General features: G+C 34.6%; 2 protein-coding genes across 4 annotated transcripts; one reads left to right on the top strand and one right to left on the bottom strand.

Annotated features, from left to right (window-relative positions):
• The first annotated feature begins 549 nt into the window (after positions 1-549).
• LOC135142022 (uncharacterized protein CG3556) lies at positions 550-26,549 on the top strand. Of its 2 annotated transcripts, none has more exons than XM_064073658.1 (8): positions 550-628; positions 717-875; positions 14,226-14,508; positions 20,665-20,873; positions 20,922-21,082; positions 21,131-21,332; positions 21,386-21,733; positions 25,974-26,549. In XM_064073658.1, exons 2-8 carry the CDS (start codon positions 782-784, stop codon positions 26,033-26,035), a joined length of 1,359 nt encoding a protein of 452 aa, XP_063929728.1. In that variant the 5' UTR covers positions 550-628; positions 717-781; the 3' UTR covers positions 26,036-26,549. The 2 variants fall into 2 exon arrangements, with proteins under 2 accessions (XP_063929728.1, XP_063929729.1); XM_064073659.1 differs by having other exon boundaries at positions 617-692; positions 753-875.
• Positions 26,483-27,744, bottom strand: LOC135142026 (putative uncharacterized protein DDB_G0270496). 2 transcript variants are annotated; one of them, XM_064073664.1, is made up of 4 exons: positions 27,477-27,744; positions 27,250-27,370; positions 26,850-27,201; positions 26,483-26,789 (listed from the first exon to the last, which is right to left on the bottom strand). In XM_064073664.1, exons 3-4 carry the CDS (start codon positions 27,046-27,048, stop codon positions 26,656-26,658), a joined length of 333 nt encoding a protein of 110 aa, XP_063929734.1. In that variant the 5' UTR covers positions 27,049-27,201; positions 27,250-27,370; positions 27,477-27,744; the 3' UTR covers positions 26,483-26,655. The 2 variants fall into 2 exon arrangements, with proteins under 2 accessions (XP_063929734.1, XP_063929735.1); XM_064073665.1 differs by having other exon boundaries at positions 27,477-27,743.
• Between the last annotated feature and the right edge of the window lie 61 nt (positions 27,745-27,805).

Raw genomic sequence — 27,805 nt, 5'->3', positions numbered from 1 at the left:
CAGCGTCGACATAATATTTCTTATTTCCGTCCAAAACCCATTCCGCTCTTTTAATAAGGAAGCCTTTGTCTGGAAACGGAACCACGGTACTTGGTAAGTAATCAAGGGAAGACTGAAACTGTAAATAAAAAACACGCTTCAACTTCCTTAAGTGCAACTAAAACAGAAAGCTGAAAAAACAAACAAAAAGCAGAAACACTAAAAGAACAAAAAATTCGTACAGGAACTAGAAGTTGACAGTCAGATTGACGGCCCATCGTAAACAGGAGAGAGAACATAATTTAGAAACATGAAGCTCTAAAACGAAACAACGTGAGAATCGAGCAATTCATCACACGTAGTTATGACAGCAACAGGAAAATTCTTCTTCTCCCGGTCCCAAAAAAATTGCCTCCTTGACCCTCCTCCGGCCGTCCCCCAACCCCCAATTAACCCATCCACGTCTCGTCTCCCAATTAAATCAGCTTAATAAAAACCTTCCAGTGAGTCATAGCGTCCATTGTAAACACGGCCGCATGAATGGGAAAATCGATAGCACATCCCGGAAAAGCGACGCAGAGGGCGCTCTTTCCCCACGTCGGCACAGCAATCGACCACGCCAGTTTTCCTCCAGCCTCTCCAGAACCAGGTACTAAACCAAAGGCAAAGATCAAGCTTGAACTTGCAGCCTTGGGATGAATTGTCGCAATTCGGTGATTAAGTCTGCTCTTGATTAGTTGTAGGTGTGGGCTACCACTAGTTTCCTGCTCTAGGTCTTCATGGTCGTGTCGTGAACGCGAAAATGGTCTATTTGCCCCTTATAGTGTCCATCTCGCTGGTGGCCTTCGGCTACTCGCAAGACATCGAGCTGCAAACGCCCACCTACACTTCCAAAGGTGAGTCGCAATCCGCCAGAAACGGCGAAAATCTTGCGTGCAACGCGGGCCGAAAACCCCGTTAGTGGTGAATATTTAGCGCTGCCGTGTCGGGCGACAATCAACTTTCAATTTTCGCGATCGCACTTCGAAGAGCCGACGAGATGGCCCAAAATTCGCAAAAGTGGAGAAAATGTTGCGTGCAACGCCGGTAAAAGGGGTCTAATTGATAAATATTTAATCGCGGCGTGGCGTGCGACAATTCGAGTTTCAATTTTCACGAAAACGGTTCTCCGACAACCGGCTTTGAAAAATGACGAGTTGGGTGATGAGTTGAGCGAGATCGATACTCGCGTTGCTACTTGTTGTTTTTATTTATAAATCTGTACCACTTCGGCAAAATTATGCAAAGTGGGGTGCCGCAAGGAGGTGTCCTCAGACCGGTGCTGTTGCCGGTTTTATTATATCCGCAGAGTTTAAGGCAAAACGTAAAGTTTGTACATCCATATATATTCATTCATGTAAGGCTCCCAATTTAACTTTTTTATTCATAAAGTTTAGCTGTTGAAATTCAAAACATCTGTGTGTTATTTAAGGAAGAATATGTGGGGTTGATATATATGCCGGCTGTCAGCAACTGTTTCAAAAACGTCTTTTCGTTAGAATTTTTGAGCTAAATTGCTCTTACATCAGATGATTCAACCTCATTAATTTTAGTCACATGACAAACCTTGTAAAATAACCTCACTTTTATTGATGTTGTCTCTAAATTTAACGTAATTTATTAAAAAAAGAACTGACAATGTTAAAGACATACATATAACTTTGTAAATATTTAGGCTAGAAGTTTGCAAAATGAATCTTTAAAAACATTTACATAGAGCCTTTCTGAGCAAATATATCTACAGGTAATAGTATTTTTTTCACAATAAATTTTACGAAATAATTGCTTAAAATAATCCTATTAACTTTTTAGGGCAATAAGATGCTCCAAACCAAAGTTTTTTTTTTGGAAAAGATGAATAATTAAATTAAGACTATACTTAGTGTTTTACAATCACAGCAATCTTAAAATACACTCAAATTTTCAAACTACTTGATTTGGTAATTTTTGACATTATTCACCTAACAGACAGTTCGAAACCGAAAACTTGCAACGTCAGCAACAAATGAAATTCGATATTCTTCTTAAAGATCCTAGATTTTAAAGCCATAGGTACGGAAGCGAGTCATTCAGCACATTTCAGCTTGTTTTGAAATGACGTCAGCAATTCTTTTGAAGAGATGAATACTTCAATTTAGGTTAATATTCTGCAATCATCAGAATAACAACCTTTATGTATAATTAAATTTCGATGGTATTATTAGATTTATTCCAGACGTACCAACTTCATGAAATTTACAAAATCAGTGCAAACTTAATGACTTTTTCTATTGAGCACACGATATGAAAATGTTAACAAAATATACAGTCGCGGCCAAAAAATTTTGGACTACAGTCTCGTTCCACCTTCACAAATGTAAAACACCTTTAAGTATTGTAAGAAATCTTATTGTTTTAGGTTTGTCATTTTTGACATTGCGGGCATGTTGAATGTAATGTTATAAATCTTTTAAAGCTCAAACGTCAAAATGACAATAAGGTGTAGACATAAACGTCATCAATTCTCTGAACGAAATGAATAGTTACGTTTAAATTAAATTAGTGTTTGAAATTGATTTTTGTAATCTGGCACCAACATATTTCCATCAAAATATAAAGTCTGATATTCTTCTTAAATTCCTAGTCCAGTAATGACAAAAGGGCCTTGTTTTATAGTAGATGCATGGTGTATTTTTTTTTAAGCTTCTTCCATTACTGTTTACCTTATGCTAGTTTCCTTCCTGACATTCATGCATTTTTACTTTCTTCTTAAGTTTTAGAGTTTCTCGGAGCCTTTTTCTTGTGTTTCTATTTGATTCCTCTTCTATATTTATTACATTCATGTTTCCATCTTAGTTGATTCTTCTTCGTGATTTCCGGTAGTGACTAAGCTTCCAGTTCATCTCTCAATTCTTGTAATTCTTTAAATTTTTAGTATAAATTTCTCTTTCAGTTGCTATAGTTTGCTCTTTAATTGATACATAGAGTCTTATTAGTCTTTTTGGTTATTTCTAAAATTCTTTTTAAATATTGAATAAAATGATTTCGGTACTTTTCTTATTTTTCGTTAGTCTGTTAGCATTTACAAATGTTATTCTTCTACTAAGTAATATAATAATAATATAACTTATTATTATTATACTACTTTTCTCTCTTTCTTGATTGATATTACTTATAAGTCCGACTTGATTGACATTTCTTCAAAACATTTTCCCGACTTCAAACTTATTACTAGTGCAATTCTTACTTTCCTTTGGCCAATGCTTCATTCAAAAACTGCGTTCACCAATTTCAGATGACTGTAGTTTTCAATCCCTAACACATACTTTACTTCACACAGTTTGCGTCATTTATTAAAACTATGAATAGCATCGGACTTAAACTCCACCTAATTTTAATCCTTCCAAAAATAATTTGATGATTTCTCCATCTCGAATTTTTTACGCCTTTGTACGTACCACTTTAAAATGAATTTCTTACCTCAGTAAAGTCTTACAAGCTTCAACCTGAAAATCAAATATATGCCTGTCACAGAATTTTGAATTTTGTTCCATCTTTGTATTTTTTTCAACATTTTGGAGATATCACGTTTACTAGCTTTATAGTGTTTTTATTATTTTAATGAAATAATAATAATTCTCTGTTTATTTTTTCCCTTATTTTAGTTTGAGTTGGCATTACTTCCACTGGCAATCTCTTAAATTGTCCCATGTTTCTCTTTTACCTTTGACTTGTATTCTTCGATTTATTTCTTTTTGTGTCTGTCTGTTACCAAATGATCATTTTTACTTCTCGAGCATAACTTAAGGAAGTATTGTAACAAGGTCCATATGGCGAACGACTACTTTTACGTTTCCTCGACGTTTCATGACCCCTAGAATATGAAACAATAGGTCTTCTGTTTCCATCTGTCGTCTGTTTTCTGTCTACCAGATCGATTATTGTCGAATTTTATATGTAGTTTAGGAATATCACGTAGATGGTAAAACACTAACAAAATTATTTGTCTAATCAACCCTACCAACAAAAAAAAACTCCTGTACTGTACTTGCGGTTTGTACATCCGTTTTGAATTTTTCCCTAAGCATTCAAATATTTCGAAAAAAATCCAAACTACATAACAACGTTTTATACATACACCCCATGGCGTGGTGATGAGCGTTATGCTCTGTTCGTCTTGAGTACTTTTTTTTGTTACAAAGTGACTAGTATTTCTATATTTTTAACTTAGGGATTACACAAAAAGTGACGTTTTATAAGTTTTATAATTTTTCGAAGCAACTGAACCTGTTGGTCTGTATTTCAAAGACGAGAAAAGTTCTCTCTAAATAATCTCAGACCAATTTTTTCATTGGTAAATAAATCGGAATACGATCTTTCTTAATTTTGAAATAAGCAAAAGAGGTCAAAATTTTTGAAATTCTACCAACTGAATGAATGAATTGGATCAAATTGGCTTTGGATTTTATAAATTTTGCAACGTCAATCATAACCTAACTTTCCTAAGCTTTTTCCAGTGTGTTTGCTGCCTAAAATAATTTTGTTAGCTATGTCAAAAAAGCGGCAAATTCTTATTGCAAGAACAGATAGATTTTGTAAAACCCACTTACATTTTTCCTTGGTTTCTCTCGACACTTTATAAATGTACATATATCCATGTACAGGTTGGGAAAATGGAAAAATCTTGCTCTCATTTTTACTTCCTGAGAGTAAGCGAAAGAAATTTTAATAGGATCCAAGTTTTCTCGACGTTTCGTGACCCCTGGAGCGCGAAAAAGTGGTGTCCCATTTCCGTCTGTCGTCTGTATTCTTTGCCGACCTTTATTAGACAGATAATCCACGAAAGTCCTGTATCAATTGTAATCAAATTTCGTATGTATATTAGGAATAACATGTAAGTGGTAAAAGTAATTTGATAATCGTTCCCACCAAGAATTTGTTGACGTCAGCTCAAAAGAGTCTGTATTAAAATTTTTAAAATGTTTTGAATAATATATTTCTATACTTGTAGTATACGAATCCGATTTAAGTTTTTCCCATAGACACTTAAATTTTCGCAAAAAAAAAACAAAAAATGTTAACAATATCATCAGAAAACTTTATAATGGAAATATTCAGTTGAAACCTTTACTCTACTTCATACATATCTTTATTTTAACATATCAGGATAGGCGTTATCATAAAAAAATTAAATTCGCAAAATGAAATTTTATCGGTTTTGGAAACATTTGGATACATTGTATTGTACTTCAGGAGCTAGGGAAGTTCTGTCAGAATAAACTTCGACTAATTTTTTGGAACTAGATATCAATGTTTAAATGCGAAATTTTTTTCAAAAAAAATATCTAAGAACTACCAAAACTGTAAAAATTAATTAATTATTTCCTTATTATTGTACTAAATATCTGATCTAAATATATAAAAATATAGAAACTGCATTAAAAAAAAGAAAACTTAACTTTGGTGTCAACGTTGTAAAAACCCCTCTGAATAACCACAAGTAATTGTAGGTTGTAGACCTAGAAAAAATCTTGCGTGTAGCCCCAGGTAAAAGTCATTCATATTTAAAACACACTTAATCATCCTCACGAACTCGCCCCCCTAAAAATTCAAAAAGCCAGGGGTAGGTGATGACTGATCATTGATGAATGATGAGTCAAGCTAGGTCGATACCCTGTTGCTACTTGTTGTTTTTATTTATAAATCTCTACCACTGCAATAAAATTATGCAAAGTGAGGTGCCGCAAGGAGGTCTCCTCGGGCCGGTGCTGTTGCTGGTTTTATTATATCTGCAGCGTTTAGGAAAAGCGTAAACTCCGTACATAAAGTTCATAATAAAGTGGCTCGAATCGATTAGAAGACGTTCGTATGCGTTTTATGGCTGGTCATCATAAAAAGAAAATAAGGGATGAGGAAACGATGGCGATTAAAGATGTAGGCGATTGTTGTTGCTTTAATGGGAACGTTTATCGGAAAATAATCAGAACAAAGCGGCGACAGGAGGTCTCCGATTTTTTATTTTAAAAATTCAGAGGGAGAATTTTAGTTTATGTATGGTGTGCGAGTTGTAGACTCATGTCTGGGTTTCTTTTTATTAAATTTTTATGTTTTATTATTTGCGAGGTCTGCAGTCGACGTCACTGTCCTACTTAGCCTACTTAGTTGAAGCCACTAGTAATAAATATGTTTCACATAGTTCCAGACAAAGTAGTCCACTCAGCGGCATGTTTAGATCTAACGATAAATCATAATAACTTTATTTCTGTACTATTTTAAGTTTTTGCAGACTTTATCGATTTGTTAATCTTTGTACGTGGTTCTCAAACAATAGGGGACGACACGGCGACACGTAGTTCAGACGTACTTGAAAAATTGGGTTCAACGCTAACTAACAAATGTGCATGATCATCCTCACCAAAAATTTAATGACGTCACCTCAAAATTTTGCTAAGTAAATCCCATTTAAAATGTACAAATGAATATACTTTTTTTGTTGAAAAAATTTCTGATGTTTTTTAAATTATATTAAATTAAGGAATCTTGCGACCCTCTCGTTCGTTGTAATCGATCAATAAATAGTTGTCCTTGTTTCTAAAGTGCAACTAGTCACATTTCTCCACGTGTACGATAATTTTCTCCGTTATCTTTAACATATAACAAGGATGACCGAATATAAAAATATAACGTACAGCTCCCTAAAAGACTGTTTGCAATCAGCTGAAAAGCTTAGGTTGCAGATAGATCGGATTTCCCCTCTTTATATCTTAAATAAACGACTGAAGGTCCAAAGGGTGTCCCCAGGACTCTATAGGTCAGTTTAGAGTATAGAACGGTATAATAAGACGAAAGAACATTTTTAAGGCAATATCACGTAGGTAGTGATTTAAGAGTAGTCGCGACATTTAACTCTTATAGGGTTTCCAATACCTCTTTGAAAATGTAATATCCATAATATCCATTATTATGAAAATTTAAATACAACCTGCCCACAACTTTCTCTATATAAAACAAAGGCAGGAATAATGGTTGGCGTTACTATTTGAAGTAGAGGGGCAATGTTTATAATTTTTGCATCGATTTCTTCCGAAAAATGAATAAATTGTGGTGTCCCGATTTAAACATTAAATTTTGCGCCAAGAAATGTTATTACTTCTTGCCTTCGTGAGTTAAATGTTGGAATAGTACGTTAAATTTGGTAGTTTAGTTAACAATGTTCTAGTCCTAAAGTTTGTCAAGTTTTGACAAGTTCTTCAACATATTTGTTTCACTGTTTGAGAGTTCACGTTAAGATTTTCATCCGTTCACAGGTTTTAATACAATTTGGTGGCAATCATGTAATATAGAAAGATGTGGCGCAAATTTACTTATATTATGCAGGTTAACTTATCCTAGTAACGATGTCTAAAATTCTGGTCGATTTGCCCTAAGTTATTATTCACAATTTATGACTTCTCACTTGAAATTTTAAAACGGCGCTTAAAACTAACTTTAAACAACGATATATTTGTCCCCATCAAAAAATTGATGACGTCATCAAAAAGTTTCCGTCAAGAAAATCTATATAAAAAATTCTATCATGCATCGGTTAACATTGTTTGAACTCTGTAGACCATTTTTGACACACCACTGATACCAATCTTCATTTAGCCTAAAATAAAGCACGCAACAATCAAATATTCAATAATAATTAAGAGAAGAGCCAACAACAAAAGTGGTATATATTTAGGCAGCCATTATCTACTTTCGGCCAGGAGCAATTATTATTCAAACATATAATCACTCCCCCGTGCATGTGCATACAAACATGTACATTGTACACTTACTTTAAGTAATTAAGTTGACACTGAATACACCGTCAAGGGTTAATTTTCTTAATTAATAGGACAACGGCGCTGCAAATGTTTGAATATTTGAGACAAGCATTAATTAGTGCTTTAATGTACACAGCATTACGGCCGAGGACCGGGACAAGGTTTTCACCGCTTATTTGAGGACATTTTCTTGTAGGCAGTAAGTAATTAAAGACAATTATGTATTTAGGAACGCTACCGTTTTATTATTAGGGCTATTCATATTTCGGCGACACATGTTGCTAAATTAAGTTTGTAATTTATTGGTCATCAAGAAGCATTCAGGGGAGTTCCGCAGGGTTTAAGCCTTAGGCCACTGATCTTTGCAGCATACATTCATTGATTGTTTCGTCTGAAATTTTCCGTTGAACGCCTGCCAGTTCCTTATGTATATTCTTGGCAGCTTCTTGTATGCTGCTATAATTTACGATGTCACAGAGATATTTAATAAATGGGGTGCCTACTGTATGTCAATTTTTGCACGTTTCTTTTACCAGGAGCATGTCAATGCAGACGTACAACTTAATTTAAAATTTTTATTTTCAGTTGTTGAAATAAGTACATTGTTTCAATTTTTCAGGACACACCTAACGCGGTAATAAATTTTATGGCGGTACTTAAAAAAGCACTGCGGTTTATCCATTAACATGATGAGTTTAATTAAATCAACATAACAATATGCTGAAATCTGTAATATATTTTATATTCTAGAATTATATAATTATAAACATTGTGTAACGAAATTTTTGAACCGATTTTTGTTATTGTGAAACCATCCAGATTAAGATTTTCACTAGAAAAATGAAAATCATCTCATTCATTACTGCAATTCCATTCTTTTTCAAGTAATGAGTAATTACAACAAATAATTTTTTTTTTTGAGTATTTCAGCTACTTTTACAATTACTTTTTGCAATTACTTTCAACCCAAATACTCAAATAATTGTTGGGATTATTATACCTGGAGTTTAGCATATAATTTGTTGATAAGCCAGGTAATCATAATATACATAAGCTCTTCATCATTTTAAGGGTGAGCTAAAGCATATTCCAGCATAGGGAAATACATATAAACTTCTGCCCACGTTTTTGCCAAATGTATGCGACCGATTGTAATAAACTTCACACCCTTGAAATAAGCGTAAAAAACTCTACCCAGACTGCTTTTCCGTTTTTTAAATTTTATTGTCAAAAAAAAAACTACAACGCGTTAAAATTGTGATGAGTATGAGATTATCTGGTTTTCGCTATTTATGGATCAATTTTGAATTTTCAGAAATGTACATTAGTAGAAATTATATTAAAAAATCCATTCCGCTTTACAGAAATAAAATATCTTAATAAATAATTGAGTAAACAGAGGCAAAATTTGTGGTCAAACAAACTTTAGCCATTTTTCTGGTCCACTCAAATCTATAACAGGTAACCGCTAAAGCCTGTCTTTTTAAACCCCTCATCCGACAATAAAATTTTATGAGACTGTCCACCCTCTAAGGTTTTCTAAATTTAATCTGTAAGCCACAACGCCAAGTAAGAGGTAATTAAAGACAGACTTTTAAGTTTACATTATCTTGTACTCCCGTTCTAAGGATTTAGGAACATCCTTTTTATTAAAGATTAAAAGATTTGCGTCCGCAGATAATTATATAACAAAATTTATAGTTACAAATCATTTTTCAGTAATACCTGAAAAAATTGTAACTATATTTGATTTAATTTAATATGTCAAGATTGGTGAATATTGAAATATACCATCCCAAAAATATGTAAGTATATGACAGACTTAAGAAATACTTAACTTAGTACGTCGTAGGTGTAAAACTATATACACTTGCCCCAGCTGACAATAACAGTTATAAAACTATTGTAAACGAAGCGAACGATTTTAACCCTTAGAGATGAGTGGTAGCTGTCATAACGAGGTAGCATGAGTTGTTTTACAAGTTGCATATCTTTTAAAATAGAAATTTTCTTGAGGTGTGATGGAGCCTTAACTAACTACCATATTTTGAATTACTTCAACGTCTTTATAAAGATCAGAGAGCTGTAATAGACATGTTTTTACTTCCAGGTGAATGGTTACTTTCATGTTTTCTCGACGTTTCATGGCCCCTACAGTATAAAAAAATATATCCCTCGTTTCTTTCGTCTGTCTGTTTGTTGGTCCGACTGTCGTGTCGATTATTATTATTATTAGACAAATAATCTTACTGGACTGACTGTTGTCAAATTTTATATATGTACAGTAATAACTTTAAGATGGTAACACCCTAACCAAAATTTGTTAATTATCCCCACCAATAATTTGATCACATTGTCTCAAATTTTTGCATGGTAAATGCTATTTGTGTACTTGTGGTCTATGAGTCTGCCTAATTTTTAACCCTGTTGTAAGAGCACGGTTCATCAATCGCTTCGATGGCTCAAATGGTTCTTACATTGGCTGGTATTACCTTTTTTTTCTAAAAAACTGGATTTGTTTGATTATATATACATCAGGGGGGCGGAAGTTCTATTTAATAATACGAGAGATCAATTCTTTTCGCTGTTATCGGTCATCTCAACTTGAGTAAAAGCAGTTTGAAGATTTCAGCTTAAACTAATTTGAAGCTCTGTTTTATATGAAATTATTTTATATTTTTGCACTGGCAAATTTTCCTTTGAAAATCTAACAAACTGTAGTTTAGTTTAACAAATTTATTATTTTGTGACAGAAAATACTACTATAAATTACAATCAACACAAAACCAACACAGTTAATTTCTGTTCGCTATATTGCAACAAATGTTCACATACGTCACTGGTGGAACACTTGAGCAGAAGTTTACAAACTTTGTGTCCGATTGTTTTACTTACGTGTAATAAAACGGAAATTAAAGCAAGAGAACACGCGACGATCAATTTTTTTTCAAGTGAAATTTGACAGAATATTAGATTAGAATTTTATAAATAAAATTCAGTTCAGTTTATCGCACAGATTACAGAACAAAATAATTACAGAATAAGACAAAAGTACAATAAATTCCTTACATTTTGGTTGCCAAGGAGGACGTGATCAATGGTCAAAATAAATTTTTATTAAGTATATTAAAAATACTAACATTCTCCAATAAATATTTTGCGTCAAAATTTCTACTAGAACACGTATTAACACAACCCCGAGTTTTTATCACGGAAATACCTAAACTAGAAAATTGTTCAAAATAAAAAAATCTAACTAATGGACTACCATATAATAAAAAAAAGAAATGTTGGACGCACCACCGCGTTTCTCGTTTGGTTTGACAATTACGGTCAAATAACTGTGAAATGTTATTTTAAAAATAAATTTCATAGCTTACTAGAGGACACTTTTTCAACATAATTATAGTACCTACTTATTACACGTTGTGTTGACTTTGACGAATTTGCAATTTAAAAACTACATGAAACAGTTAAAGATTCTTAACAAATTAATAATGAATAAAAACTAAAAATTCGGTTATATTGATAATATGTATTACATTTTAGTTGTTGAGGTTAGAATGATGTTAACTTTATACACAGACTGTCCAACAGATGGGTGGTGGGATGCTGAAAAAACTTTAACACCCTTCACTAACACTCATTGGGGACCACAGTTTAAAATTACCGGATGATTTTTTTTATTGCTATCTGTTACTCATTTCGGCCGAAAAGTAGGTATGTCGTAACCTGACCCAGTTTTTAATATAAAAAAATTATAAAATTTTAATGAATTTAGCACCCAATTCTCGTTGTCGAACGATCGAACAATATCAATTTCATTGTAGAGCACAACAAAAATACCCATAGGGGGAGTTGTAGCACGAGCGAAGTTTGGGGCTCCTGGTTGTGGCTGTTCTTCCACCGCGACGGTAATTATATTCTATCGACAAACACTGTCGCCCAGCACCCCTCTATCTAACGAAGAAACGTGCCGCATTACCCAGTCCGTTTAGGTCGCAAACTCGTGGTTGGAAATCACGGCTATAATTAAGCTGACAGCATCACGTCATCCCGACCGTTCCCCTGACTTCTAAACAAAGCCTGCATCCTTTGTGCAGATGGCGCGATAAATCCCGCCAGCTCGACTAGGAACCGCGCCCTCCGCTTCTGCCACGTATTTCTTGTGTTATTTACCTCAATTCTATTTTAAATGTTCAATTCTCATGACTCTGATATTAAACTACAACTGAACAAGTGTCAAAATTTCCAAAAGAGCAATTAACATTTGAAATCGCCATACACTCACGTGCAATATTTAAACAGCAAAGAATTCTCGTGTGAGATTAAGATTGGACATCAGATAATTTATGTGGTGGAAACATTCATCAACAAAATATTTACATGAAAAAAAAACTCGCAAAGATTTGTAAAAACAAAAAGATCTGGTGTGGAGTAAAGCTGGTGCGGACAAAAAATTACGTGAGGTTAGAAACTGCAGAGCATGAAAATTTACATTCAATTTAAATTATACAACAAAAAAAATACTGAAGTTATAATTGTGAGATAGAGAAAAATTGCATGAGGTGAGAAATTGCAAAGCTAACAAAAGTACATGAGGTTAATATTTGCCACACTTTATCAACAAGAATTTATATTATGTTAAATGATGCCATGATCCAAGTGATTGGTTACTTAAAATAATCATATTATCCTCCTAAGGAGAGAAATCCTTAATCCCCCGTACCTCAGTCCACGATATCATGAATTCTGCCGCAGTTTTCTATGCTCTTTTTCTATTAGCAACCTTGTGTGAAGAATTAAGAAGTGTTTTAATGTAACCTTTAAGTTAACCATCCAGAAACTTATTCATAATTACAAAAACAAAGAGTATTATCCTGACTAAGTAAATTTCATGAAATTTCCCAGCAAGTAATTTATTAAATTGTGTTAGCACTAGTTAAGCTTAACCTAGCTAACTCACCACGTGGTTTTCACTTACACCACACAACACACCTAAAGTGACCGTCACCACCCTCTACCAAGCAGCCTTCTTCGATCAGCCCTCTCACTTCGCTCTCCAGCAGCCATTTTCTACAAACCCTCTAACTAGAATTCCCTAGCGAGCTACCAACTACCCAAAAAGCGTTAACGTGCATATGGTTGCCTATGTTTAACTATTTTTTTGATTGCATTTTTTTTATTCAAATTCAAATTATTCAAATGTGATTTCGCGCCGTTGTAATTTTTTTTTTTGCGCGCGAAATTTTAATTCAAATTCGGTCACCACAGCGTTGTTTGATCATTCCTCTTTTGACAAATAATATAATAACACAACAAGAATTGGTTATTTCTCTAAATACTGCAATTTTATTTGCTAATGATTTTTGTGGTGGACAACCGAAGCTGTTTTTACCGATTTCGGTGCAGCAACACCCTTAAATGAATCTCCTGTATCTCCAATAGGTGCACCGGGTATCTCTCACTGTTTGAATATTTTTATATATTCTTTTATAAACGTAAATAAGAAAACTGATTTCTTTTTCTTTAGGTACTTCCTTCTGCATAGAAAAATGTTTCTTTTATAACCTATAGGTGCGGAATTCTGACAGTATACTACCTACTGTCTGTAAAAACGTCACATATTTTCTTTTGGGATTAAAGTAGTTTTTTCACCCCGGAGAGTAATATTTTAGACCCACGAAACTGAATTTTTGCTACACTTATACATTTGAAAATAATGATATTGGAAGCCTGGTATATACTTTCCGATCGAGCTCTGTAACGGTAAATCGACTTTTCAACATTTTGATAATAAATATTAATAAATTTGCTGATGGTAATTAGCACGTTTTAATTAACTTTAGCACTTATTAACAACATTCAAATTAGAATTTATTATTAAACACGCAAAGGGCAAATTTCATTTCCTTTGAATGTTATTATTTTATAATTTCTCTTAAATTGGAAATTTTTCAGATCCTGAATTCAAATTGAACTCGTGTCAAATACCTGATACTATAGTTACCATCAGAATTATACGTATAATGACGCCCTTCGGAAAGCATGTTCTGTGTATGCTTCAGAATATTCAAGCTTGGAAAACGTTGGATATTACAATTCTAGTGTCACCGTACTTCATAAGCTCGACCTGCTTTTAGATTAATCTGCATCAACACACCATAAATACACGAAACAAAACAAATTCATAACTTTTACCCTCACAATACCTTTCGCAATGAATATTAATTTTTAATTCAATTATGCCAGTCATAGAAAAAACTACCCTCGAGAAAAACCCGCTCTCAACGCCCACTTTATTAAAAACCTAAGCCCCCACAGGACCCACCACCACTTCATCCACCTTTCCGTTAAACGCTGACCCGTAAAACAAAAACACACTTATTATTATTCCCTCCGGTTGTGACATTTCAGGGACGACCGACTCGTTCCGCTCCACATCCGAAAATCCCGAGCACGAATCGACCATCCAGAAGGCCTTAGCATGGTTAATAACCCAGAGAGAGAGCAACTGGGGTTGGCGGAACGACACCCCCAAAGCGCTCACCGCCCTCCAACTGGCTTCGTACGACGACCTCGGGGTCGCCTTCCCCAACCTAATTGAGATGCAGCTCTCCACAAAGCAGCTAGAGGTCGAGATCGTGGTTCTGTTGTGGAGGCACCACGAGGTTCCTATTACGCCACCGAAGCTCGCACAGTAAGTAGAAATTTGTTTGTATCGCGGGTAAAAAGGCCGGTTACCGCACCGCAGGTTTTTACGCGGCTGCTTGACTGTCAGTGTGAAGGGGTGGAATAAATCAAACATCCTGCCAAAATGGCGACGGGCCAAATTGCGGCCATAAATTGCGATCGTCGTGAGGTGGAAAAGCTACGTTGTGTTTATAAATGGCGGAAGATGAAGTAGAGGTGTAACTGAAGGAAATATAACACATCTGGGGGAGAGTAGAGCGATTGGTCATTTATTTAAATTAAATGTACAATGTTTGATTCAATTTGGCATTTACTGGTTTTAAATAAATACATAAAACACAGTGTAAATTAACAGTTTAAATTTTAACAGTTTTATTACAACATAGCACTAAAAAATCCAAGTAATAAAGATTCATCTATAAGTATATAAAGATTTGGTTCCAACAGGATGGTGGTCTCCCTCATCGTGATATTACCATTAAATGTTACAAGGTGCCGCTTTTGGTGGCAGAATCCCTCAATATCTTGCCAGAGCAAAAATAGGCTTCGATAATAAATTTATCTCCCACATTTTTATGTATCCTTTGTGACTTAAAGAAATACATGTTAAAATTTGATTCAGTTTGACAACTAATTAACAAATTAATTAATTTACCAAAAAGTCAAATAAAGTGACACAATAAATTAATTTCACAGCCCACTAGATGCAAATCCTTTATTAACACCCTGTATTTGCACAATATTTTACTAAATGATGGATTGGAAGGCGGGGATTTACAGAGCGATTAGTCAGATTTTAGCAGACTCAACACAACGAGACTATCTGTTGTAGCGTTAGCATAATTTAGAAATATAAGGAGTGAGTCACAAAGAGCGCGGTCCTTGATATCTCATTAATATTAGAGACAGAAAAAAGCGTCAAAAAAAATTGCACGGTTCTTTGGACTATACTATAAAATAATTTTTAACTACACAGAGTGCTCTGTTTTTTTAAGAAACACCCTATTTGAAAAAAACAAATTAAGATGTAGTAATAAAATACAGGTGCTCCATTTGGAAAAACTGGAATATCGATAATTGAAGCTTATTGTGGCGGCACAATAACACATTGGTAAGCGGAGAAAGATAACCGGCCTCGTGGTCTAGTGGTCAAAATACCTGCTCGGCAAGCGGGTGGCGTGTGGTCCGATTTCCACCGAGGCAACAACATTTTTCTTACCTACACTTGCAGTAATTAAAAAAAAATATATATAAACACTGGGTCCAATGATTTTCCTTTCGATAAGTTCGCTTTTATTGACCTTTTGAAGAGCAATTTACAAAGCTAAAATTTTACTGCATTTTTTGTAAACATTTTTATTGGTAAAAAATTTGAAAAAAAAAATGGAATAAATGGCAACAATGTATCGGAATTTCAAAAATAAGCTGCAGACCTAAGACATATTTGATTGAGCTAAGAAGAGGTCAATCAAATATGTAAGAATATATACGCTGATTTTATTAAAAAACAATAATTTCGTGTAATGCCTTAAAAACAGAACACTTTGCATAATTAAAAATAATTTCAGAGTATAGTTCTTAAAGAACTGTGCAAATTTGGTTTTTGACTTTTTTCTACTTCTAATAATAATTATTATTATTGAAGTGTGGAAGAACTCGCGCTTAGTGACTCACCTTGTATATCTATCATTTTATATTAAGTTATAATTTTTGTTAAGGTACAGACAGTGTCAAAAGCCTTGACATGTACGATTGTTTCTCTAAAAGTGTTTTTTCTGTCCCAGCATAAACCAAGGAACTATTGTAAGAGGTTAGCTTAGTCAAGTGACATCAAGTTAGGTCAGATCAGGTCAGCTCAGGTTAGTTTTCCCGGCGTTTCATAGCTTCTAGAATACAAGAAAGTACATGTATTTATTCAAATTTTGTTTGTTTATATCCATCAAAAATTCGATGGCGTCATCGCAAAATTTTTTCTACGTGAATCCCATTTAAACTTTCTAAAGTAATATACTACTACAGAGTTCTATAAATGATTCATACTTTGTACCTAAATATATTTGTGGTTAATTTTTTGCTTCCAATTTGTTTGAAAATAAATCAAAATTATAGAAAATTTGAAATGTTGCAAACGTTTTATCGTAAACATGGGCATCGATAATCAGAATTTCTTATAGTCTGTTTGCCTCCAACAATAATTTGATGACCTCATTTCAGAATTTTGCTGAATTTCATAAGACATGATGCTTCAGTACTTGTGAATTATGAATTCACTCCAGTTTTTTACTATTTCAGTCATTCAGAATTATAGAGGAAAATTTTTAGAAAATACGAAACCGACTGCTCTAAAATTTTGAAAAGTTTTAAAGTTGTGATAACCCAAACATCCCGCCTTAAATTGACATGTGAACAAAATTTTAAAAGCCCGCGAAAAATTCAAAAATTTGGCCGGTTGAAGACCCCCCTTAATACTCAAACGTTCTGAATCAATGCAAATATTTGAATAGCACAAATTCAATGAAAAAAAAACAAAGAAAAATCTAAAATAAAGTAACTGGATGCGAATATACAAGTTATTACGAGCGTGTGAAGGTAAATTTAAAATTGTGGCAGTCAACAAGAGAACAAAATTTTAATAAAAAAAAACTCTATACAGCGGCAGGGGCAGCGATATAAGAGTGTGGCGATCGAACTATATCAATTTCATTCTAGAGCACAGCAAAAATACCCATAGGGGGCGTTGTAGCTGTAGCACGAGCTGAGTTTGGGGCTCCTGGTCGTGGCTGTTCTCCCACCATGACGGTGATTCTAATTTATCAGCAAGCACTGCCGCACAGCAACCCTCCACACGGAGATGCCGTACGAGCAGGCCGTTACGGTCGTAAACTCGAGGTTGGGTCTCGGCTAGTGAGACAAGCCGACAGCGTCACGTCATCCCGACCGCCCCTGACTTCTATTCAAAACCTGCATCCTTTGTGCAGATGGCGCGACCGTCAGCTCGACAAGGAACCGCGCACTCCTCAATTCCATGTTCACTTTCTATGACTGATATTAAACTACAACCGAACAAGTGTTAAAGTTTCAAAAGAGTAATAAACAACATTTAAATTCGCCATACACTCTCATGACATTTTAAACACCAAAGAATTTTTATCTGAGATTAAGATTGGACATCAGACAATTTCTATGATGGAACAATTAATCAACAAAATATTTACACGGGAAAAAACTAGCATATTTATAAAACAAAAAAATCTGGTGTGATATAAACTTGTGCAGACAAAAAAAATTACGTGAGGTTAGGAAAATTTACGTTCAATTTAAATTATACAACAAAGAAAATGACTAAGGCTAAAATTGTGAGAGAGAAAAACTGCATGAGGTGAAAAATTGCAAAGCCAACAAAATTACATGAGTTTAACGTTGCCCCAATTTATCAACGATTCAAACAAAGAATTTAAGTGATGTGCAATTATGCCTCGATCCAAGTGACTGGTTACTTACAACAATTAGCTTTGAGAGTTTATAACGTGGACTGTCCCCAGTTTAACCCAAACAAAACACTTGATAAATAAACACAAAATGCATTCACCGTCGCGAGAAATGCTTGTCGGTGGTGTAATTTCCAATGTCGCGAGAAAATATGTCTCGAAGATTTGATGATAACAATGATAACTGCCCAAGGGGAAAATTTAATTCCCCCGACCCTCAGTTCACGATATTATAAATTCTACCGCACTTTGCACAGTCCTTTTCCCAAAATGGGAAAACGTTCTTAGGTTAATCTTTACTACCGTAAATGAATTATTAACAATCTTGTGTGAGGAATTAAGAAGTGTTATAATGTAACACTTTGTAATGTATAACAACCAGAAACCTTATTTTCAGCTTGATAAACATGAATGTCATGAAATCTTCTAGCAAGTGCTCTATCTACCCAATCTCAGGACCGTTGTGTTAGAACTAGTTAACGATTAAAATCCTAACATGAACTGTGAATTTACAAACAATAAAACAAATTTACACCACGTGTTAGCGTCGGTCGAAAATTCGCATATTTCCGATTAGAAAAACAGCAATAATTAGCTACGCTTGTTGGGGAAAACTGTGGCATCGCAATCGGTATATTTAATTTTCGTTAAACAAAGGCTCTTTCCTTTTTTTCTAACTGCCAAACCAAATAAACTTAATCTAGCTTTCCTACCGCGTCGTTTCACTCCCAAAACAAAACAACAGTGACGCACCACCTACCCTCTAACAAACAAGTGAACTTCATTACCAACCTTCTCACCAGATACTATCCACAAATTCCCCTAGGAGAGCTAGCAACTACCAGAAAAGAACTAAACGTGCACTGCACATTGTGGCCTGTGTTTAACAATTTTCTTGTTTGATTTTTTTTAATAATTCAAATTATTCAAATGCGATTTGGCGCCGCTGTTTTTTTTTTCAGCACGAAGTTCGAATTCAAATTTGGTCACCACAAAGTTATCGTGCACATGATAAAACACCAATGAAAATTTATCTTTTATCCATTCTAAAATGCTCTAAAATGTACAAATTATACTTTGTACCTACCGTTTATCACCAGACCTATTATAGTTCCGCCATTTTTTTAGAAGGAAAAACTGTTGCAATAAACTATATAAGGAATGAACTTCTCCAGCTCTCAAAAATGAAATCAAATGTTATAAATTTATACAAATAGTTGAATATTACAAATTTAAACAAGCAAATAAAAATCGGTTTCGGGACCGACGGCTCTGATCAAGGCGATCGAACCCTCCTCACTTTTCAACTTTATGCTGTTACGAGAATCACTAAAATTCCCCGTGATAACATTCGCCCAATTGACCAATGACTTTCACAGAAAACTGTTTGCTTCGACATCCATTTTATAGAGGTGACCGTATTACGTTGAAATACACCTGAAGATCTAAAAAATAAATTACTGAAACTGCAACACTAACAAGTGTTCGTAGCAAGCTCTTCATGCAACAAAGAATTTACGTGGTGTCAAATTGTGAAACACTTTATCAACACCTTCGAACAATAGGAATTAATACATGGTATGCAAAAATACAATAATATATACATCAGTAATGAACTAATGACTAAATCAAAATAAGTTCATCAAAAATTCATCGTCGGCTCAAAGAATTCACACATCACAGAAGACAAGGCACATACCTATTAAATGCAGATCAACATAATAATTCAAGAATAAATGTTCAAATTCAAGCTGACACAAAAAAAAACACAACACGCCTTACTAGAGTGAGTGCTTTTCTGATTTTACTGGTTCAGATAAACACCTATCAGAATTTTAACTTTCTACTTTTCGCCGAAAGAGTTTATTATTTGATGTGCTAACTCCCAAAGAATCACATCTATCTACAAATGAGAATTATTGTGTATTAACAACTGTGTTTTGAACTGAAACATCAGCTAAAGTAAACAAATAAACAATATCTAGAGGGTGTTATCAATACGAAGACGGATGTTTACGTAAACTTACCTTACGTGGCGTGGTTTAAATAGTAAAATTTACCACCATTTGGTCGAAAATCGAATGCTACAACACGATGTTCCCCTAATTAGAATCATTACTACGAAAATAAGAACATCTGCATTGCCAACAATTAAAAAAACTGCAATACTGAGATTTATTAACAAATACCAACTATTCAATAATTAAAATACAAATTGTTTTCCTTTTCGTTTTTATTTTTGAAGGAACTATTTCTCTAGAGTTTGCAGCGTCGAAACATTGTTCTCTGAAACAGAAAAGAAGTGTACTTAATCCGTATATCTGTAGGTTCAATATGTCCACCCTTTTGTGTCTACATTTTAGTTTTCATAGGTGTCTTTTTTCAACACAGTTTTTCATTAATGTCAGTATTTAAAAATAGACCTGACTTATCTGGGACCCTTTAAAATTAACAGTAGCACAAAGTTTATTATCTAGACATTCTAAGACAACGGTAGTAGTTTCCAGAAACAAAATCAACGTCGAGTCTAATTTACACTAGCACAAAACAGAGAAACCGTTCTTAGAAGATGCATTTCCTCCCTATCTAATCAATCTATCAAGGAATAGAATATAAAATTCACATCGTGATAAATGACTTCCAACAAACAATAAAACGTTCTATATCCAATCCAGATATGCGCTCGCTTTAAGCGCCCTCTGTCACGACCCTCGTCAATTCCACGGCCACGACCTCATCGGTTCCCTGCAACACCACGAAGCCATCCAAGACCTAGAATTCGCATATGCCACTCTAGCAGCATGTAGTTCAAGGGCGCACGTTCGAAAGAAGCAAATCCGACGGTTATTGGACATCGCCAATACTGCGAAGGACCACAACATCGGTACGTTCCGGCCAATCAGAAACCACCACGTGTAACACTTATTTCCAGATACCGTCGCCATGACAATACTGGCTTTGAGATGCATCGTCAAAGACCACCGGCACAGAAACTTGCAACACTCGTTACGAAGGCCCAGCATCAGCTTAGCGCGACAGCAGCAACCTGACGGTGGCTTCGGAAACTTGTACAACACGGCTCTGACCATGCAAGTAAGTTAACAAAGACGCGCTTACACTATGCCAATGCTTGTTTTTAAGGCACTGCAAGACATGACAGAAGCCAGCTCCCACTGGAACAAAACGGCTGCGAAATCCTATATTGAATCCCGGCAGGACCCAGATGGCGCCTTCACCGACCCCGGTCTCACCTCCGACGTCATCCTGGCCTTATCCAATCGCGGCCTAGGCTCGATTCGAACGCTAGATTGCGGCAAAAACGACGGCGATATAGAGAATCACGGTTCGTAGCCACGCCTAGTTTTGCAGCCACAGATCTTAACTTTTTTGATTCAGTGGAAATCGACGGGCTGACCAAGTCGCTTTCAGTCCACGGCAACGACTCGGAGATTCGGAACGTTACCATAACTTATACATTATGGGTGGGTTCAAATGTGACTGAGAACTGTACCATCGCCATTACGGCACCGCGAAATACTTCCTTTTATTCTGTGATGCAAACAGCGATGGAATTAGATCCCCACTTTACTTTTGAGGCGTCGGAGTGGCCCAATGGGCATTATGTACACACGCTGGCTGGGTATAAGGAGGAACCAATGGGTTATCACTACTGGCTGCTGTATCGGCTGCCGGAGATACCCGATCCGAGCGCTCCGCCAGCCAATCAGCTCGTGGCTCCTGTAGGTAAGGAAAAATTGAGACTGTAGTGGTAGATATAAAACAGGGGGTAAAACAAAGCGAGCGAAGCCTTAAATTAAAATTCCCAACTATCAAACTTTGTGTGGTATATTTTATTCATAAATTGAAGTAATTAATGTTTCAAAACTCTACAGTTTGCTCTAATGGATTAATTTAAGTTTTAGCATTCACAGATCCGCCTCTGTGGAATTTATTAAATGTTTTATGAATTCAAACGTCCGCTTATCACAATAAATAAAATATGTTTGTTATTTTGTCGTCCCGCCCAACAAGTTTTAACGTCCAATTAAATTTAGATTTGTCCAGGTTAAAATAAATATAATAGTCACATAGATCACAACATAAATGTCATATGTTATTAATATTGCACTTATGTCATGAATGACAGCTGTGACACTGTTAAATAAAACAAACTAACTTTTGTTACAATTTTTTTTCATCGACTTCAGAATCGTTTTTTTTTTCTTGAAATGTGATGTTCTGTTAAAAATATATTTTACTCAATTGAAAAAGTCATCAAGTTGGATTTGATTTTTTGTAAACATGGTGAAATGTGTCTACAATTAGCCTAAAATTTAATCGATGCCAGCGTTTTTGACTACGTCTTCTTTTATTAAAAAAGCAACGCCAACTTTATGACTTTTTCGATTGAACACCCGTTATATTTTCAGTGTCGCTATTAAGCGATGACTTAGGGAAATATTGTAAAAAGATCATTTTGCCAAATATCCAAGATTTATTCAACGGGTAGTATTCGAACTATTTAATATGAAGCTATGTTTTTTATGCATTTTGTGTTGCCGTGAAGATGAGATAACTCTAATAGAATTTTGTTGGCTAATCCACTCCAAAGAATTAATGACGTCATCTCAAAAATTTGATAAGTAAATTCCGGTTCAAAATATGCCCTGAAATAGTGAGGTGTTTACATTTCAAAATTTCAAATAAATGTGAATAATCAAAAAAAAAGTATATACTTATGGACAAAAAATCTGTAATTTTTTTAAATTTTCATAATTTTTCACAGTGACGATTTAAATTACTTACACACGTTGTACTAGAAACGTTACTTTAGGTAAATAAGTTGTAAATTTTTATGAGAATGAAACTGTGACAAAAATTTTCTGTAATGAAAAACATAAAGTGTTAATAGTCCCGGACTCAGATTTTCGAAAAACATTTTTTTCCGTAAAAATAACTTTTTTTTTAAACGTACTAACACAAAATTACTCGTTTAACAAATACACAATAAACATCAAATGTTGTCATTGTCAACTGTATTGGGCAAAAAACCCAAACAGATCAGTGTAACCAACCTTTCTTCTATCAACTGGGCAGATAGAAATGGCCTGGACTGTATATTTTTTATTTTTGGAAAAAATCTGACTGCCTCATTTTAATTGTTCTGAAGTTGTACGTCAAATAAACCTCCCTTTCTTTTTAGCAACATCCTTTGTGTCACGTGTACAATATTATGACACTTTGATTTGGCACGTTGTTGACATTTGAAAATTTTGACATTTCGAAAAATTATTTATTTTGCTATTTACATTTTCGCAAAAAAAAATATCCTGTAATGTTCATTTTTGTAAATCACATGAGATATAGCTGAAAATTCATATTTTGGAAATTTAACTTTTCGTAAATTAGAAATTTGTTATTTTGTATTGATATTTTATTTTTCGTTTTAATTACTGTCATCATTTTTGACATTTTTTGTAGGATACGTCAAATTTATTCATTCATTTATTCAACTTTCGACTGAAAGAAATTAAATGGGTGTTTGCGTTTTGCTGACTGCAATAATAAATGTATTACTTATTCTCATCATTGGTTATTCGGATTTTTAAATTTATAATTCATTATAAAGTTTACATGGTGTCATAATACGAGAATATGGTTATTACAAATTTTCATTTGATATGAAAAAGTATTTATTAATAATTATGGTGTTGCTCTTTTCTATAACAATTAGTATTCAAGAATTTTCGCATAACATTATTTTCCTTACCACCTTACCCATATTTCAATGGAGTAATAAAAATAATTACATACCTCTATACTTTTACAATACAAAAGAAGTAAAAAAAATCGAAATTAATTTATTGAATCCTTGAATCGAATATCAGAGATCCGATTCTGCAGCGTTTGAGATATACGTTGACGCCAGGGCGTCCTGCCCCGCTTGAAGCAAGAAAACACAGATATGCAAAGACATGCATTTCGAATTCTTTACTCTCAATCACGTACATAGAAAATCGAACGGATGTCGTTGCTTACAATCAAGAGGGTGGACCAGGGTGGACTAGCCCATCTTCACATGAACCGTATAACGCCGAGATCTGACGCACTCTTTTGCAACTGCAATTTCTCAGTGGCGGAAACTGCGGCATGTAATGAAGAAAATTCGTTGGCTTAAATGATGTTTATGACGATAATTATTTGTGTATACACATAAAATAATTTAAAAAAGATAAAAATCAATACTTTACTTCGTATCGTAAACAATCAAATAGGGTGGACATTGCCCACCCTGCCCACCCCGAGGAGCCGCCACTGCTTATACACAACAATATGCATTTAAAAAAACACATACGTTTTAAACACGTTTTTTTTTTCTATCAAAAAACAACGCCAACTTCATGACTTTTTCAACTGAACACTCGTTATCTTCAATGTCAAAATATACCTACTTTTACGAAAAAACTGAACATTTTTAGTATAAACCGAGTTACAATTACAAACCTGTAATCATTAGGAACCTATTTATAGTAAATGAATTCGAATTAAATATATATATATATGAGTGATTAACCCGTGACCTGTTATTTCAAAATCACAAATCCATCAACATCGCAACTTCTTTGAAAATACAACCGACAACATTGTCAGTGCTAGTTTTAGTGATTTATTGTGAAATAGTTTAAGGTATTTCATTCCACTTTTATTGACAGTTTATGTCCAGTTTTAAACTTCAAATTGACAATCCGTTGAAAGAAGGTCTCAAACCTTAGAATAATTAAATTATATGACCAGGTTTTTTTTACACTAAATTGAAAAAGTGGTGCATTTTTGATTTTAGAATAAATTATATGTCATTCTTTAACCGATTCTAAACACCTTAATTTTCAATCCTTGACAATCTTTCTCACATTTCTTTAGCCAATCGTAAAAAAAAATGTTAAACACCTTTAAGTATTGTGATATTATTATTTTTAGTTTTGTAATTTTTGACACTGCGGGCACGGTGTAAACCTCAAACGTCAACATAACAATAAGGCATAAGGTACATCAAAATTTTCAGAATGTATGTAAATATGTTTTTAACAACTTTGACTTTTGACGATTTACTTTCAATTATTTAAACAAATACTGGTCAATCTGTTTTGCATAACATACCTAGCGACTATTGGTGTTTGTGATTTTTTTGTCAGGTTGACAATCGATTTAAAATTTTATGATGGTATACCTAATTGTCAAAGTGACATTTATGACAGCTGCCACCGTCTCAACCAATCAGCATGTTTATTAGACGTACTCATGCCACTCTGACAACTGTGAACTGATGTACTAACACTGATGCCAATAATTCAGGATTACCAACACAAAAATTTTCTTCAATCACTTAGGTTCATATTTAACTTTTCTGACACCACTACAGTATTTTTGATAAGTGTTTCTCATTGACAATTTTACTGTTTTATTTTTGATAAATTAACTGAATTAAAAACTTTTATAACATTCCAAGTTCATACGTTATATTTAAATACTTACTGTGTTGCATTATAATTAAAAAATGTCATATCCAATGTTCCTGCAAAAAAAAAAAACGAAACTGCCACATATCAACGCAAATTATCTGTCAAAGTCCATCAGATATAAAACGACAGACAGCAAACAAAAACAGAAAACTAAGCCAATGTAAACTTGAATTGAAAAAAAAACTGATATCATTAGGACCAAAGTAACAAATACTTCTTTACACTATTGACATTTGTAAAAAATGAGGTTAATACGAATGAACATTATTTTTATTATAAGCCCTGTTTTATTTCTTTTGTTCTTGTTCTTTTGTTTTGAAATTTTTCATTTTTCCATTTTGCAAATGACATACTTAACGTAAATATACATATTGATATTTTTTTGAGAATATATGAGTTGGGCTCGCTTCGCTCGCTTTGAATAACTTATTTCCACACCCTTGTTACCACGATTCTGTTTTCAGGAGTCGACGACTTACTTATTGAAGAGGGTGACCACTACTTATTCTGGTACAAAAAGCTCTAAGCCTAAGCACAACGTTCTGTATACAAAAAACCAAACCAACATCGCTTCTGTACGCCTTTTTCCTCTTTAGTTAGACGATGTTTGTGTGTCGTTGTTTATTTCCGCCACAATATACCGGGTGACTCGTTTTCGTTTCCTTTTGCTTCATTTCAAATCTCTAGAGGGCGCTTCGATCTGAAACGACGGAATTTTTGACACGAGCCACCTGTATCATCTCGGACTGTATTTTATACTGTAGCCTCACAATACACAGTGTGTTTTCTTTCTACTATTGTGCAGATAATAAATGTACAATACACTATAGGTGTGGTTGTAATAATTATAATGACATTAATAATTAATATTAATAATGCATTTTGAGGGGACAATACTTTGACATCTTTGTGTGACCTTTTTTATAAGTAGCTTAGGATCTTATTATTTATTCAATTGTTAATACATGGCAAAAATTGTTAAAAATTCTTTATTTTTGTTATATTTGGCTTAAAAGATTAATAATAAACACTTAAATACAGTGGGTGTTCACTTAATCCCCTTTTATGGATATTGTCTCGAGTTTATAACATGAAAAATATATTTATTGTTTAAACTATTAACAAAAGAAATTAATAAAATTATCCTTAATTACTTAGCTCAGGTGCTGAATCATCACTAGACATTACTATGGCGTTATCGTCGTCGAAGTCTTCGTCGTCTAAGGAATCAGGGACGTAGTCTTCGTCGTCTTCGTCATCCTCGTCGTTATCGATATCATCTACAACACACCAAAATACAATAAAAAATCTAGAAGATAACCTAAATAATTCGAGAGTACCGAAGTCATCATTCTCGTCACTCTCTTCATCAGGAGGGGCCACAAATAGCACAAATTGTGAATTTAGGTCCACTTCGTCATCATCAAAAGGGTTTTCTATAAGAATACCATTACCATAATCATAATCCTCGTCCATCAGATCGTCACTACTCAAAATCTCCCATCCTGGATTTCTAATAAATCCCCCCGCCCCCATCATCACTGACTACTTCTCCTGCTGCTCCTCCTTATCCTTCTTTCGATGCACGTTAACGAACACCTTCTTGCCGTCAATCTTAACAGCTTTCAACTCCTTGACACCCGCTTTGGCTGTCGTACTGTCAAACTCGACAATGCACCAGCGTCGAGATTTCTACAACCCAACAATCACACATCTCCCAACCCAATCCACCTCACTCACCTGTCGCGGCAAACTAACCCTCAGAATTCCCGGATGCAGATCCCTCACTTGTTGTTCGTCGGCAATCTTAACAGGTAAACGCAAATATAACTTCACGGGAGCACTTTTACCATCCGCAACTCTGCAAAGCGAAACCTAACCTCAATCTCGGAAAAGCGGAAAATCGCGAGAAACGGTGAGCAGTGTGCGCTTTTCAGTAAGGACGGGACACTGCGGTGGAAACTTACCCCATTATAAGCAGTTTGGCGAAAATATCAAAAATATTTGCCTAGCGAACATGAGTGGAAATAAAAACAAAATGCTTGTTTGAGATGCAGCGCCCTCTGGGCTGATCGGCGATCAGTTGCGAAATGGGAGTCACGTGGGTGAGTTTATGGATGCTGAAAATGGGTCTTGGCACAATTGTGGGTTGTGTAAGGCGAAAATGGGTCGGTTTTTCTGTTTTTGGGGCGCGATGGGAGCGAGCAGCGTGTGGAACAGGTGGCGTGGGACGGGCTAAAAATATTCGAAAAGTGGGGAAAAGCGTTCGTTAGGTGCCCTCACTCGGGGGTGTGGG

The sequence above is a fragment of the Zophobas morio genome, unplaced genomic scaffold (genome assembly GCF_036711695.1).
Source record: "Zophobas morio isolate AGI-343-1 ecotype UQ-CSIRO unplaced genomic scaffold, CSIRO_AGI_Zmor_V1 ptg000046l, whole genome shotgun sequence".
In the NCBI taxonomy this organism is placed as follows: Eukaryota; Metazoa; Arthropoda; class Insecta; order Coleoptera; family Tenebrionidae; genus Zophobas; species Zophobas morio.
Note: the sequence above shows the minus strand (reverse complement) of the source record. Positions and strands in the feature narration are given on the sequence as shown.

Excerpts from the sequence above, each read along its gene's own strand:
- LOC135142022 (XM_064073658.1), top strand. The coding sequence starts at position 782 with ATGGTCTATTTGCCCCTTATAGTGTCCATCTCGCTGGTGGCCTTCGGC. Across the intron at positions 20,874-20,921 it reads TGCGAAGGACCACAACATCG|ATACCGTCGCCATGACAATA; the intron begins GTACGTTCCGGC and ends ACTTATTTCCAG. Across the intron at positions 21,734-25,973 it reads TCAGCTCGTGGCTCCTGTAG|GAGTCGACGACTTACTTATT; the intron begins GTAAGGAAAAAT and ends TTCTGTTTTCAG.
- LOC135142026 (XM_064073664.1), bottom strand. The coding sequence starts at position 27,048 with ATGATGGGGGCGGGGGGATTTATTAGAAATCCAGGATGGGAGATTTTG. Across the intron at positions 26,790-26,849 it reads TGACGAGAATGATGACTTCG|ATGATATCGATAACGACGAG; the intron begins GTACTCTCGAAT and ends GGTGTGTTGTAG.